This window comes from Fusarium vanettenii (genome assembly GCF_000151355.1).
Source record: "Fusarium vanettenii 77-13-4 chromosome 1 genomic scaffold NECHAsca_1_chr1_3_0, whole genome shotgun sequence".
In the NCBI taxonomy this organism is placed as follows: Eukaryota; Fungi; Ascomycota; class Sordariomycetes; order Hypocreales; family Nectriaceae; genus Fusarium; species Fusarium vanettenii.
This window is the reverse complement of record NW_003315881.1, coordinates 2511936-2524430: the sequence shown is the minus strand read 5'-3', so window position 1 is coordinate 2524430 and position 12495 is coordinate 2511936. Positions and strand designations below refer to the sequence as shown.

Sequence of the window (12495 nt, the reverse complement as noted above, 5' to 3'; positions counted from 1 at the left end):
CAGAACAACAGATCACATCACGAAACTTTGAACAAGTCAATTGGGGAATTGCATTTATTGCACGCCCTATTCACACCCTCCTACACTATTCTTTCCATCGACACACTCTTTCCCCTCCCATCCGGAGACGTAAATAAAAAAGTCGGGGGAGGTCGGAAAGAGGGGAAGCCCAGAAGCCGGCGGGCAACACGGGAGGGGGAGGGTGAGAGAGTTGCCCGGCCGGTGAACGCCCAAACGAGAATGGGCTTAAAGGAGACAACTAAACATGTTTGTTTAACACTATGAAGGGGGGTGATTTTACAGGGAGTCGGTCAGGAGCTTGTTCATCTTGGCGATGCGGGCCGAGACGCTGAGGTCGATGGTTCGGTCTCCGATCTCGACGACGAGTCCGCCAACGATGTCGGGGTTGACCTGAGTGAGGGTTAGTTGTTAGGGGGGGCCTGGGTGGCATGTCGAGGTCCAATTGATGACGTACAGAGTTGGTGACCTTGAGCTTCTGGCCCTGGCTGATGTAGGCCGACTTGGAGACGGCAGACTCCAATCGGTTGAGGGTTCGCTTGTCGAGAGGCTAGAGCCGTTGTCAGCTCAATTCTCCATCAATCCATTCATAAGTCCATTAATTGGCGTCATATTCCCAATATAAGCCGATTGCTGCTTGCTCCCTCGGAGCTCCCCTCCCTCTCATCCAATATCCAAACGTACCTGGGCGCTGGTGACGGTGACCTCGACCTCGCCGCGGGCGGCAGAGATGATGGTGGCGAACTTGTCGCAGACGCCGGGCAGGAGACCCAGTCGGTTGTTCTCGGCGAGGGTCTCGAGGAAGTTCTTGACCGTCTCGTTGCCGGAGCCAGCCTTCTTGCCGAGCTCCTCAATGATGGCCTTCTTGTCGGCCTCGGTCAGCGTAGGGGTCAAGAGGATGGCGGCCAGCTTGGTGTCCTTTTCGAAGAGGGCGCCGAGGTTGGAGAGGGCAGTGGCCGTGGGATCGAGGCTCGAGGTCTTGACGGCAGCAGTGTACTAAATTGACGCAAAAAAAATTCTTGTCAGCGACGGCGCGATCCATTGGCCCGACCGGGGAGGCATCGCGGGGCATCACGATGCCAATTGGGTTCGGAGGAGATGTTGTCGACCGGTGAAGACCCCCGCGAGGCCCGGGGAGGAGGAGGTGGTGTTGCTGTTTACCAGAGCAGTGGCATAGGTGCCATCGACGCCGAAGACGGACACGGGGGGCTTGACCTCGCTGGTAGCCGCGGCGGCGAAGGATCGGACGGGGACGGCGACGCGGAGGGCAGCGGCGCGCTGGGGGGCAGCGGCCCGGACGGTGCGGAGGACTTGTCGCGAGAACATGGCGGCGGGTGAAGGGCGAGGTCGATGGAATTGGGGGTCAAGGGAGTGATGGGAGTTTCGGGTCGTCGAGCTCGATAACTTGGAGGTTGTTGCTTCTCGGCAATTTTCGGGCGTTAGATGCCTGGGCGGGTGTCAGGCATCCACTTTCGATTACATAACACGACTTGCTTGGTGCTCTTGGCTTGACATCTTCAAGACACTAGCAACAGACAAAGCAAAGAAGATGATTGCACAAAAGACACTTTATTCCTGTAGTGATTCAGATTCCGTGCCTGAAGCTGTGTTTGAGGAAGCCTTCTTTCATCAAGGACAAACCGTCATCTAAACTCGTGCCCTCTACTCTGATCATGATCGTACAACTTAAAGCAGCTCCCTAGCCCCTCCAAGTCCTAAACCGAACGCCCAAAAACTCCTGGATGCTAACCTTGAGACACACACGCAAATACCCGGCCCGTCTAGCGATCGAGCTTCTCCTAGTCGCTCTTCAACATGCTGTCCACCAGGTCTCCAAGGGGACCCCAGTAGTCCCTCCCACTCGCCAAGCTGTGCTCGTCCACAAAGAGCACGTACTGCTTGAAGCTCGTGTTGAGGTGAGGCTCCAGACCTAGCTCACGGATCACGGGGTAGTGGTGGCAGTAGATGTGCGCGTAGACACGGTACATGCGCTTGAAGATCTGGCGGACCAGCGCTGGGAATGACTTGGGGAATGGGACGCCTGGTGATGTCAGTGAGAAGTCCAGTTGAAGGACAGGGTCATAACTACCAATTTTGCTGGGCAGGACCTGCTCGTTGTCAATGTTGGACTGCACCCATGTCATGAGCTGTTCAATGTATGCTGGAGCTGGCATCTTGGTTGGGCGCTTGTAGTTTTCGTTGTCCTGCCAGAGGTACTCGAACCTGCTACGATCAGCTTCTGCCATGATGTTATATCCGTGGAGAGTCGTACTCATCGGTGGCCTTCATCTCGGGGCATGACTGCGGCGAGCAAAACTCGGTGATGGCTCCGTAGAGAAGGTTGATCTGGTTGTAAAAGTCCACCACTAACAGATCCTCGTCAGCCCGCCATCTCGCTACAGGGAACATGTTTATCCAAACTCACTGTTGACAGCCAACCACTCGTTCTCGTCTTCACCCTCTGGGAGCTTGACAACCTTGCGCAGGCTGCCTCCGCCGAGCGTCACCTCGGCATACTGCCGAAGCTGGTAACTAGCCGATCCGCCCTTGCCCACGCGCGGGCGGAACTGGTTCCTCGTCCGTTGGTTCCTATCGACGACGGTCTCCGAGTTAGCAATCGTCACTTCGGCCACCGCGGGCGGTAGTACGGGGTCTGAGGCGATGGGTATGATGGTCGCCCCCATCTGGTGCATCGTCGACAGGGACTTGGGGCTCAGGTAGCGAAACATGTTGGCGGTGTGCGGCGAAGCCATGATGATGATGATGATGATGATGATGGATGGTTCATTCGATGGGTACTACTAACACGGTGGTCAAGAAAGCTTGAGCCATGGCGGGCAATCGACGACCGAGTCGAGGTTTTGGAGAGATGCGATGCTGCTGTTTCTGCTTCATTCCAGCGGTTAGCGGGGCAATCGGGGCGACATTCGAGACGACGAGGGGAGGCGAACGGAGGCTGATGAGACAAGGCGGCTTTTTGTCTCGTTTCTTTGTGTGTACGTATATGCAGGAGCGATACGTAGAGTATGAACTGCTGAGGGTTTTGAGTTTCGCGTCGGTGTTCAAAGAGGCTGAATATCAAAGGCGGGCGGAACGATAATGATGGCGTAGGTAGTGGAGGGAAGAAGGTTTGGGGTCGCCAGCCGTTGTTTACCCCATTTCCTGATTGGTGCCGTTGCTACGGAGCTCATTACACCCCACCACCGTCATACCTCAGGGTGTCAACCCGGTATATCAATATGGAGAATGGTTGTTTACTCTCGGTTTTATTGAAAAATCCAACAGGGGGGGGGGTTTCTGCTGGGCTGGATGGTAACATTAAACAAGCTAGCTTTGTAAAGCAATCGAGCTGGAGTGACTGAGCAAAGTAGTGTTGGAGATGCAACTTGGATGGAGATGTGTCCAAGACAGCACCAAAGCTACATTATTCCTGTTTCAACACCACCTATTAAAAATCAGAGATACATGCAAGAGTTTGTATGCTTGTTTTTTATCACCTTGACTCTCCTGGCCCATCGATACCATGAACCGGCACTGAATCAGGCAGAAGCCTATGGACGTCCTCCATCACATCTGGCCGAGCCTGGGTTGAGCAAGCATTCCGTTTGATCAAGTATAGGCCCTCATCATTACCATCTGCCCCTATGACCTCCTCCCCGACCCCTTCCTCGCCCTCGGCCACCTCCTCGACCACCTCCTCGACCTCTGCCCCCGCCACCTCTGCCCCCGCCACCTCTGCCCCCGCCAAACGAGCGTCTCTCTGACTCGGCGGGGCCTTGAGCTCTTCTTTCTTGCCTCTCCTCCTGGCTCGCGTTCCATTTGTTGGTGATTCCAAGCAGTTCGCAGAAAGCAGTAGTCTGTGGGCTGGTATACTCTTCCGGCTGCTCGTGGACGATCTCTGGGGTCCCGGCGACATATGGTGGAGCAGTAATCTCGAAGTTGTACGGCACATCTAGCTTGCCAGGCTTGACGATGTTGTCTTCCACCCATTTTTGTTCGGCTTCGATAAGTGGTAGATACTGCTCTTCGCCCAAATCAGGTGGTGTCTGGGCGCTTCGGTCTCCGACGATGAGAGAATCGTGAAAGACGCGAGTGATTGCAAGCCATTCTGGGTCATACTGTAGTCGATACCGAGGTGATTCCTTAGCCGGAGGATACTCAGAGCTCGTCTCCGATTTGAAGGACCGAATCTCGCAGAGCTGCAGGAAGTGCCGTCCTGGCAAGCATTTGTCTAAAGCAAGGAACCGGACCTGCTTGTTGGTGATGCCAGGGGGCACTGGTTGGCCTGGTGTCTTCTTTGGCTGCGGACGAGCAAAAGATGGAGGGAGTTGTGCCCTCAACTCATCAGATACCACATTTGACTCTTCCGCCACCTCCTTCTCTTTGGGTTCACTCTCCTTGGTCTCCTGCTTTGCCTCTGGTTTGGCCTCGTCCCCATCGTCATCGTCCAAGTCCAGATCGATCTCGTCAGGATTCGCTTCTGCGGCCGCCACAGGCTCAGGAGCAGTTGGTCCCATGCTTGGCTCTGGTGCAGGCACCTCTGCATCTTCATAGGTCTTGAGAGCACCGAACTTGACGTGCAGATGGGCAGAGAACCAGTAGGGCGGTCGTAGACGGTCCATGACGTACTCTGCGGCGACACTTCCGAGGGTGCCATCTTTTGACTCTTGACGGAAATCTCGCTTCTTCCTGAACAACCACTCCTGGTCACCATGCTTCTCGATAGCGCGCGGCCAGTCGTGACTGAGACCGACATCCACCTGCGTCCGCACCTGTAGTAGTTTGCGAACATCAAACTCGCGGACGTGGTACCATGACTTAACATCGTCTTGGTTGAAGGGAAGCCGCTCGTGGTGCGGCTTGCGGTAGTCAAAGCCCTTCCAAATGCCAGAGAGACCAGCAATGCGTAGTGGACCGAGACGCAAGACGTTGGCGGCGCCCAGATAGTAAATGTTGGGCGCGACCCAGCCACCGTAGTAGAGCTCCCATAGATGCGAGCTGGCTTCGTGGTTTCCAGCAATAAATATGGTCAGGTAAGGAGCTTTGCATTCTCCAGAGTAGTACTTGGGAAAGTCTCCAAGGTGGCGATACTTGACAGGACAAGACATGATGCTCAAATCTTCAGCGTTCCGAACCGACTATGGTGAATGGTGAGCATGTGCCTAGAGAGTACGGGATCAATATTGAGAGCCAAAATACCTGAAAGTCGCCGCCGATAATGAGGACATCAACGCCATCCCAACCGCGATGCTTGCACGACTCGGCGACGGAAGCGTAGATGGCATCGAGTGTACCGTGGCCCTTGGAGCTGGTCAATCTTCATCACAGTCAACAAATGAATCATCAAGAGCACTCACGCAGCCTTCAACAGCAACACGGACGCCCTGCGTCTCGAATGTGTTGGCAGCCATTTTGCGTTTTCTGAAGTATTTGGAGTTGAGAAGTTGCGAGCTAGCGGTCACGCAGAGAAGTCTTCGATTTATGGTATAACGACCGCTGGCAACGTGACACCAAACCGACCTTCCAAAGGAGAAATTGCTTCTGAATTTAATTGCCATGTGTTTGGTAGTAAAATTGTCTAGGTAGATACGTTTTCAATATGAAGCGGGAGACAAAGAATAGATAGTACGATAGTGCTAGCAGCTGAGAGGGTTCGTTGGCCAACATCCATCACTGATTACCTAGACTGCATACGCACTGTACTCTACACACGTCCGCTACGAGACCCATGGAACGGCACATCCTCCACGATACAATGCGTGGGTAGATATTACGGAATTACGACAGAATCAAAGTCACGTCAAAGAAATGTTGCCCTTCAGAAAAAGCGAAAGCTCAATGCGTCAACTGAGTCACGCAGAGTGAGAGGGATACTTCCATCTTCCATCTCTAATAGACGTTCGACCCACGGAGGAGTAGAAGAGAAGAACGCATATGCTGAAATGGGGTTGTCATATCACGCCTGTGTTGCTTTGAAGAAGCATGCCTTGAATGTGAGTTCATCATCATTATTCGTAATAGCATCGATATTGCTTCTCGAATGTGCCGCAGAATCTCGTCCGCAGTGTAGCAAAGTCATATGTATCCTTACCCAACTCCCCGACTCCGAAATTGTAGCCCTGGCCAACAATGCAAGGTGCAGATGTGTAGAGCAAAGAAAAGAGTAGAAAAGTCAAGTCCGTAGAATCTGACTTGAAGAAAACTCTTCACTTCAAGCTCATGTTTGCCCTAGCCGAAATTAGTATCAGTGCATCCCACTGGAGCAATGCGCGCGGCTGGGCTGCATACTGGTCCAGGCCCAGGTAATCCGCTGCGGCCAACAGCTCAAGGCAGAGCTCGACCGGGATGTCCATGTCGGGAACATCCTCGCTGTCGCGGTAACGGTACCAGTAGTGGAAGTACTCGACGACCTTGTCCAATACCATGGCGCTGCGATTCCATCATTCATCAGCGTCTTGCTCTTCCAGTTCAGGATGCAGCCAGCAAAAGATGAGCGCAGATGAGGCCGGGTGCGGTTGTGGTCAGGTCAAGTGTAGTGAGTAGTCAGCCAGCCCGACCGAGAAATATCTCAGTCGTTCTGTCAGAAACGTGTCGTGAATTTTGTCATCAATCCACAGAGCAAGGCAAGCCATGGCCACGGCTGAGGCCATCCAAGGACTTGTGAGGACCGGGGTTGGAGGAGGCGGCTGAACAAACAAGGCCAGCACGTTGATGGCATCGACCTACCTCATCTCCTGGAAGACGCACCGGGCATCTTGAGCCTCGGCGAACTGACTTCTCACGTCGAGCATGCCTTTGATGATGGGACTGACGAGGGCGGCCTTGCGCAGGACGACAAACTCGAAGCCATCGCCAGAGACGAGGGTGATGTACTTGCTGGGCTCTGGAAAGTCCATGCTGACGGTTGTCCTGAGATGTTGTCGGGAGTTGTGATGTGGAAGGAAAAGAAAGAAGAAGCCCCTTGCAGAAGGATTTGTGAGAGAAGTGCATTTACGAGAACGTGTCTGGACGAATCACGAGCGCGATAAGCCCCAGCCACATGGGAAATTTTTCGGTTGGGCACGTGCACGGGCCTTTTTCTCTTCTCGTCACTCTGACATCCGATGCTAGTGGAAAGTTTGGCGCTGCTTCAGCTTTCCGCAGTTGCCCCGTCAACATGTTTACTCGGGTAACTTGGGGCGCAACAAAGCCACACTTTAGACTTGACTCCCATAGTCCTTCCGCTTGCTTGACCTGCGCAGCCAGTCCAAACTTGCAGTAGACATCACATCTCCAACTCAACCCAACTCAACTCGAGCATCCACGATCCTCAAGAGCTGTTTTACCTCTCAGTCGCCCTCGTCTAAAGATCATCCATCACCTTATCATACACATCTCTACATCTCACGTTTATCTCATCGGCCGATTCCCTTCCACCCCGCATCGCTACGACGAACACAACCGATTCTACTCTTGTATTCTGTCTTTGCAGCCTTTCTGCGCAAACGAGACGACGCACATCTTTTGGCCGACTTTTTCAATCTCCGCCGACCAGGCCACCAGGTTGACGGCTGAGACAAATCTCCACCGCCAACCCTCTGAGTGACCGCCTTGCGCCCAAGCATGGCATCGTCCTACTATCGCAACTCCTACTACGACACCCTCGAGCAGCCCCGACGTCAACAGCGCACCCGCTCCAGCGAGGGCACCGTCAGCACTACTATGAGCTCGTCGACGGGCCGCGAGTCGGCTGCGACTCACGTCACAGAGGCTCCCACCTACTCCAAGAAGATTGTGGTTGTCGGCGATGGTGGTTGCGGCAAGACTTGTCTTCTTATCAGTTACAGCCAAGGATATTTCCCAGAGGTAAGCGACACTTTCTTGTACACAAAACGAATGCTGACCGCTCCTAGAAATATGTGCCGACCGTCTTTGAGAACTACATCACCTATCCTATCCATCCGCCCACCGGTAAGACGGTGGAGCTTGCATTGTGGGATACTGCAGGCCAAGAAGAATATGACCGTCTCCGACCGCTCTCATACCCCGAGACCGACCTCATCTTTGTATGCTTTGCCATTGACTGCCCCAACTCGATAGACAATGTGCTCGATAAGGTAAGAACCCCCTCTTGGGTGTCAGTATAGTACTAACAATGTCTTTGCAGTGGTACCCTGAGGTTCTGCATTTCTGCCCATACACGCCGCTTGTTCTGGTCGGCCTCAAATCAGATCTGCGCTACAAGAAGACATGTATCGACATGCTCAAGACTCAAGGACTTACGCCAGTCACCACTGAGCAGGGCATGGCTGTCGCCAAGAAGATGGGTGCGCAGTACATGGAGTGTAGCAGCAAGGAGATGCGCGGAGTTGACGAGATCTTTGAGTCGGCCATCCTTACCGTCGTGGCCAATGACCGGAAAACCCTTGAGGCTTCAGCAGTGGCTTCAAGCTCTGCCAACGAGGGGAGGTCATCACTTCCCGGGGCGGGACCCGTTAAGAGGAAGAAGAGAAAGTGTCAATTCCTCTAAGGCGTCCACGGCCTAAGATGATTGTTTTGGATTGAGGAGCTTTTCCAACTCGCGACTGTCCTTCAGTTCTTGGTCTCACCTCTCCTGGGGAGAGGGGGCTAAGCGCAATAGAGAGGAGGCAGCAGAGTGGGACGGCATTAAAAGAGTTGTAATGACCATCGCATGAACAGTGTTTCTTATAACGATTGCACTTTATGTTATCTTTTTCCTTTTCTTTTTTTGTTTTATCAATGTTCAACATCGACAGAAGATCCTACGAGGGAATGAGCCGAGGAGGTGAACCGGCAGAGATTATTGGGAAGCGCTCCCTCGATCATCTGGGGGGTCGCCTCGGAGGTATAGGGGACACACAGAGTGGTGTTCAGATGGATGATGGTTTGGCATGGCACGGCACGCAACGCAACGCAACGCATTGGGATTATGGAGTGATTTAGAAGATCAAGGATGGAGGGAGGACAACAATCGGGCTATTTCTTTGTACTGGGGCGACATCTGGGCAGAGCACTTTCTAGATGCCTCTACAACTTGTTGATGGTCTTTTTTTCTGCTTCTTGTTTGTAGTATGGTACTGTTCATTCGATAGGGTCGTTGGGGTAGGGTTTTTGAAAACATTTTTAAAAGCAGCTTGTGTGTGTGTCTTATTGTGAGGTGTGTTGCGAGGCAATGTTTGTGCTGTATCATGAAACATCTACAATGGCAAGACGTCATTGTGTTAGTTGAACCAGAGTGAGCAAGATACTCGACATCTTCATTGGGTGGGTATATCCTAGAGAGTCCGAGATCAAAGTTGGTACAGCCAAATCCCCCAAGGTCATTTCATGCAAGAAATAGTGGCGGCTTCCCTCCAGCCCCGCCCGCCTGTGTTATACACATCTTGTTTATGTACAAGGTCCCAGCTCTTGTAAACTTTTCTTTTGTCCCAGCATCTTTTAACCGTCATCATGAGAGGAGCATTCATTATACACTGTGAGCCAACGCCGACCGATAACCCTTTAATAGTACACGCAATTGCGGCCCGGGAAGGAACAGATCCCGGGCATTAGAGTAGTTTAGTTGTTCTTGACGACACCGACCTTGGCGGCGCGCAGCACCCGGCCGTTGAGCTTGAAGCCCTTCTGCTGGACAAAGAAGACGGTGTTGTCCTCCTTGTCGGGCTGGGGGGCCATGAAGGTGGCCTCCTGCTCGTTGGGGTTGAACTTGTCACCCTCGGGGTTGGTGCGCTCGAGGCCGTGCTTCTTGAGGGTGCTCATGAGGATGTCCTCGGTCATCTTGAGACCCTCGTACAAGTTGGCGAGGTCCTGGAGGTGCTCGGGCTTCTCATCGACGTTGAGCTTCTCCTGGGGCACCATGCCCAGGGCGCGGTCCAGGTTGTCGACGCTGTCGACGAGATCCTTGGCGAACTTTTGGATGGCAAAGTCGCGGGCCGTCTTGACCTCACGCTGGGTGCGCTCTTGAAGGTTGCGGAAGTCGGCGACAGTGCGCAGGCACTTGTCCTGGTGTATAGTCAGTATATGTAAGGGATTGTGTAGCTTGTCAATCGAGTCACTAACCTTCCAGTCTCGGGCCTCGGTTTCTTTGGCCTCGAGGGCCTTCTTCAGCTCGGCAACAGCGTCGGTCTCGCCATTGGTGCTCTTCTCGTCCTTCTTGCTCTCCGTCTTGGCCTCCTCGGCAGGCTTTGCAGAGTCAGACTCCTTCGCATCGCTGTACCATCTTGACACGGCGGGCTGGGCGGCTCTGAGGGTAAAGGCGGGCGCCGACTGGAATTGCGACTGGATGAAGGGCCGAGGGGCGGCGGCGCGGGGAGCGGCGCGAAGGGCTCTGGAGGAAGCAGTGACGGCCTGTCGGAACATTGTGAATGTATTAGAGGAGGGTGAATATATGGGGGTGAAGAGAGATTGGAGGTGGGAGAAGAGAATTGAAGCTGGTGGGCTTATGTAGCGGCGGCTTGTATGATCAGGAAGTTTAAGATCCCCTCCACTCCGAGTTAGGACTGAAATTTTAAGCTGTCGGCATGATCCAGAGGCTGGCGCCGGCTGCGCTGCCGGGGAAGCTTCCAGCATTGGAGGGCAAGGTACGTAGCGGCGGATCAACGAAAGCCCGCCAGAGCTCATGCCCCGCTGGATTTGGCCAATAACCTCTCATGGTAACTAGCAAGGACCCACCTTTTGCTGGCCTACGTCGTGCTCTGGCAACCTGGAGGCACGGAAGGCTAGCTATTGCTTCAGTTCATCCAACGAAACAAACACCATCTCGACGACAACCATTCCACCCTCATCAACGCCATAACGCTTGCCAACTGCCCTCGCCGCCTACCCATCACCACCTACGAGCACCTCTCCGACACGCGCAACTACTTCTCTCACAATGGCGGCGGCCGAATCGGCGAGGGTCCAGGAAGCACAGAAGCTCGCCAAGTCAGACCCGAGGAAGGCTGAGGCTATCTACAAGGAAATCATCTCCCAGGCTCCCAGCACCACATCCGATGCTGCTACGCGCGAGTACGAGACGGCTTTGATTAGCCTGGGCGAGCTTTACCGGGATGAGAAGTGCGCGCTGCCTGTCGATATTATCTATTGCTGTCCCCCACTAACGACGACTATAGGAAGACACAGGAGCTTGTGGATCTAGTCAAGGAGAGCCGATCAGTATTCTCTTCCTTTGCCAAGGCCAAGTCGGCAAAGCTGGGTATGCCTTCATATCAAGAACGCTTGCGCTTACCCCAGCTAACACGGTGACGTAGTCCGCCAACTGCTCGACCTCTTCAAGGAAATTCCCAACAGCACCGATATCGAGATCGCCGTCACCAAGGACTGCATAGAATGGGCCACCGCTGAGCGCCGCGCCTTCCAGCGCCAGGACCTCGAGGCCCGCCTCGTCGCCCTGCAGATGGCCAAGCAGTCGTACTATGAAGCCCTCGGCCTCATCAACGGCCTCCTCCGCGAGCTCAAGCGCCTCGACGACAAGCTCCGCCTCGTCGAGGTCCAACTCCTAGAGTCGAGGGTCTACCACGCCCTCGGCAACATCCCCAAGGCCCGCGCCGCCTTGACCAGCGCACGCACGAGCGCTGCAAGCGTTTATACCCCCCCGCTGCTGCAGGCCAACCTCGACATGCAGAGCGGCATGCTCCACGCCGAGGACAAGGACTTTAACACTGCTTTTTCCTACTTTATCGAGGCTCTCGATGGATACCACACCCAGGACGAGGGCCCCAAGGCTCAGGCTGCCCTCCAGTACATGCTTCTCTGCAAGATCATGCTTAACCTGGTTGACGATGTCAACAACCTCATGACCTCGAAGCAGGCTCTCAAGTACGCCGGGAAGAACCTCGAGGCCATGAAGGCTATCGCCCGCGCTCACTCAAATCGGTCACTCGAGGAGTACGAGCGCGCCCTTTCTTCTTACCGCTACGAGCTTGGAAGTGACGCCTTTATCCGTAACCACCTCCGCCGCCTCTACGATGCCATGCTCGAGCAGAACCTTATCAAGGTCATCGAGCCCTTCTCTCGCGTCGAGATCGACCACATCGCCAAGATGGTTGGCCTCGACACTCAGCAGGTGGAGCGAAAACTGTCGCAGATGATCCTCGACAAGGTCATCATCGGCGTCCTCGATCAGGGCGCTGGCTGCCTCATCATCTTTGACGAGACGCAGCGGGATGAGTCGTACGACGCGGCTCTGGCCACCATTGAGAAGCTGAGCAACGTGGTGGATGTATTGTACACGAACCAGGCGTCCATGCTGGAATAGAGGGTATGGGCTGGGCTTTCTGGGGCGGCGGGAGTGCGCCGCTCATCTGTATGTAATATGTCACACAGTAGATCAGGCGTTTCAAGAGGGAACAGAATCGTCTATGCTGAACATTTTTTTCATCGCTGCGTCATTGTTCATGTGCTTTGTACTGCTATGTCTAACTTTCATATCCTAAATAACGGTGTTTTTTTGTAAAAAGGGGTATGTGGTGATGATGT

The 12495-nt window shown here is 54.0% G+C and overlaps 7 protein-coding genes across 7 annotated transcripts; 2 read left to right on the top strand and 5 right to left on the bottom strand.

Moving 5' to 3' along the window:
* Nucleotides 1-64: 64 nt before the first annotated feature.
* On the bottom strand, nucleotides 65-1364 carry NECHADRAFT_102383 (uncharacterized protein). Its single transcript, XM_003053643.1, has 4 exons — nucleotides 1180-1364; nucleotides 703-1014; nucleotides 476-568; nucleotides 65-411 (listed from the first exon to the last, which is right to left on the bottom strand). The coding sequence occupies exons 1-4, from the start codon at nucleotides 1342-1344 to the stop codon at nucleotides 298-300; spliced, it is 684 nt and encodes a 227-aa protein (XP_003053689.1). The 5' UTR covers nucleotides 1345-1364; the 3' UTR covers nucleotides 65-297.
* A 284-nt stretch (nucleotides 1365-1648) lies between these two features.
* On the bottom strand, nucleotides 1649-2771 carry NECHADRAFT_98881 (uncharacterized protein; the record flags this gene model as incomplete). The annotated part of the gene is made up of 3 exons (XM_003053642.1): nucleotides 1649-2241; nucleotides 2291-2414; nucleotides 2444-2771. 3 exons carry the CDS (start codon nucleotides 2769-2771, stop codon nucleotides 1818-1820), a joined length of 876 nt encoding a protein of 291 aa, XP_003053688.1. The 3' UTR covers nucleotides 1649-1817.
* An 876-nt stretch (nucleotides 2772-3647) lies between these two features.
* NECHADRAFT_31473 (uncharacterized protein) lies at nucleotides 3648-5429 on the bottom strand (the record flags this gene model as incomplete). Its single annotated transcript, XM_003053641.1, has 3 exons — nucleotides 3648-5156; nucleotides 5218-5319; nucleotides 5352-5429. 3 exons carry the CDS (start codon nucleotides 5427-5429, stop codon nucleotides 3648-3650), a joined length of 1689 nt encoding a protein of 562 aa, XP_003053687.1.
* Nucleotides 5430-6224: 795 nt separating this feature from the next.
* Nucleotides 6225-6914, bottom strand: NECHADRAFT_75090 (uncharacterized protein; the record flags this gene model as incomplete). The annotated part of the gene is made up of 3 exons (XM_003053640.1): nucleotides 6225-6246; nucleotides 6307-6447; nucleotides 6745-6914. 3 exons carry the CDS (start codon nucleotides 6912-6914, stop codon nucleotides 6225-6227), a joined length of 333 nt encoding a protein of 110 aa, XP_003053686.1.
* Nucleotides 6915-7620: 706 nt separating this feature from the next.
* NECHADRAFT_90232 (uncharacterized protein) lies at nucleotides 7621-8527 on the top strand (the record flags this gene model as incomplete). The annotated part of the gene is made up of 3 exons (XM_003054367.1): nucleotides 7621-7863; nucleotides 7911-8114; nucleotides 8165-8527. The coding sequence occupies 3 exons, from the start codon at nucleotides 7621-7623 to the stop codon at nucleotides 8525-8527; spliced, it is 810 nt and encodes a 269-aa protein (XP_003054413.1).
* Nucleotides 8528-9277: 750 nt separating this feature from the next.
* NECHADRAFT_98880 (uncharacterized protein) lies at nucleotides 9278-10377 on the bottom strand (the record flags this gene model as incomplete). The annotated part of the gene is made up of 2 exons (XM_003053639.1): nucleotides 9278-10020; nucleotides 10078-10377. The coding sequence occupies 2 exons, from the start codon at nucleotides 10375-10377 to the stop codon at nucleotides 9577-9579; spliced, it is 744 nt and encodes a 247-aa protein (XP_003053685.1). The 3' UTR covers nucleotides 9278-9576.
* Nucleotides 10378-10891: 514 nt separating this feature from the next.
* Nucleotides 10892-12424, top strand: NECHADRAFT_65738 (uncharacterized protein; the record flags this gene model as incomplete). The annotated part of the gene is made up of 3 exons (XM_003054366.1): nucleotides 10892-11073; nucleotides 11130-11212; nucleotides 11268-12424. The coding sequence occupies 3 exons, from the start codon at nucleotides 10892-10894 to the stop codon at nucleotides 12272-12274; spliced, it is 1272 nt and encodes a 423-aa protein (XP_003054412.1). The 3' UTR covers nucleotides 12275-12424.
* Between the last annotated feature and the right edge of the window lie 71 nt (nucleotides 12425-12495).

What these genes read in the sequence shown, in the direction of transcription:
- NECHADRAFT_102383 (XM_003053643.1), bottom strand. Translation starts at nt 1,344, where the DNA reads ATGTTCTCGCGACAAGTCCTCCGCACCGTCCGGGCCGCTGCCCCCCAG. An exon ending in GCACCTATGCCACTGCTCTG is followed by an intron (nt 1,015 to 1,179) that starts GTAAACAGCAAC and finishes GCGTCAATTTAG; the next exon opens with TACACTGCTGCCGTCAAGAC. An exon ending in AGCTCAAGGTCACCAACTCT is followed by an intron (nt 412 to 475) that starts GTACGTCATCAA and finishes ACCCTCACTCAG; the next exon opens with GTCAACCCCGACATCGTTGG.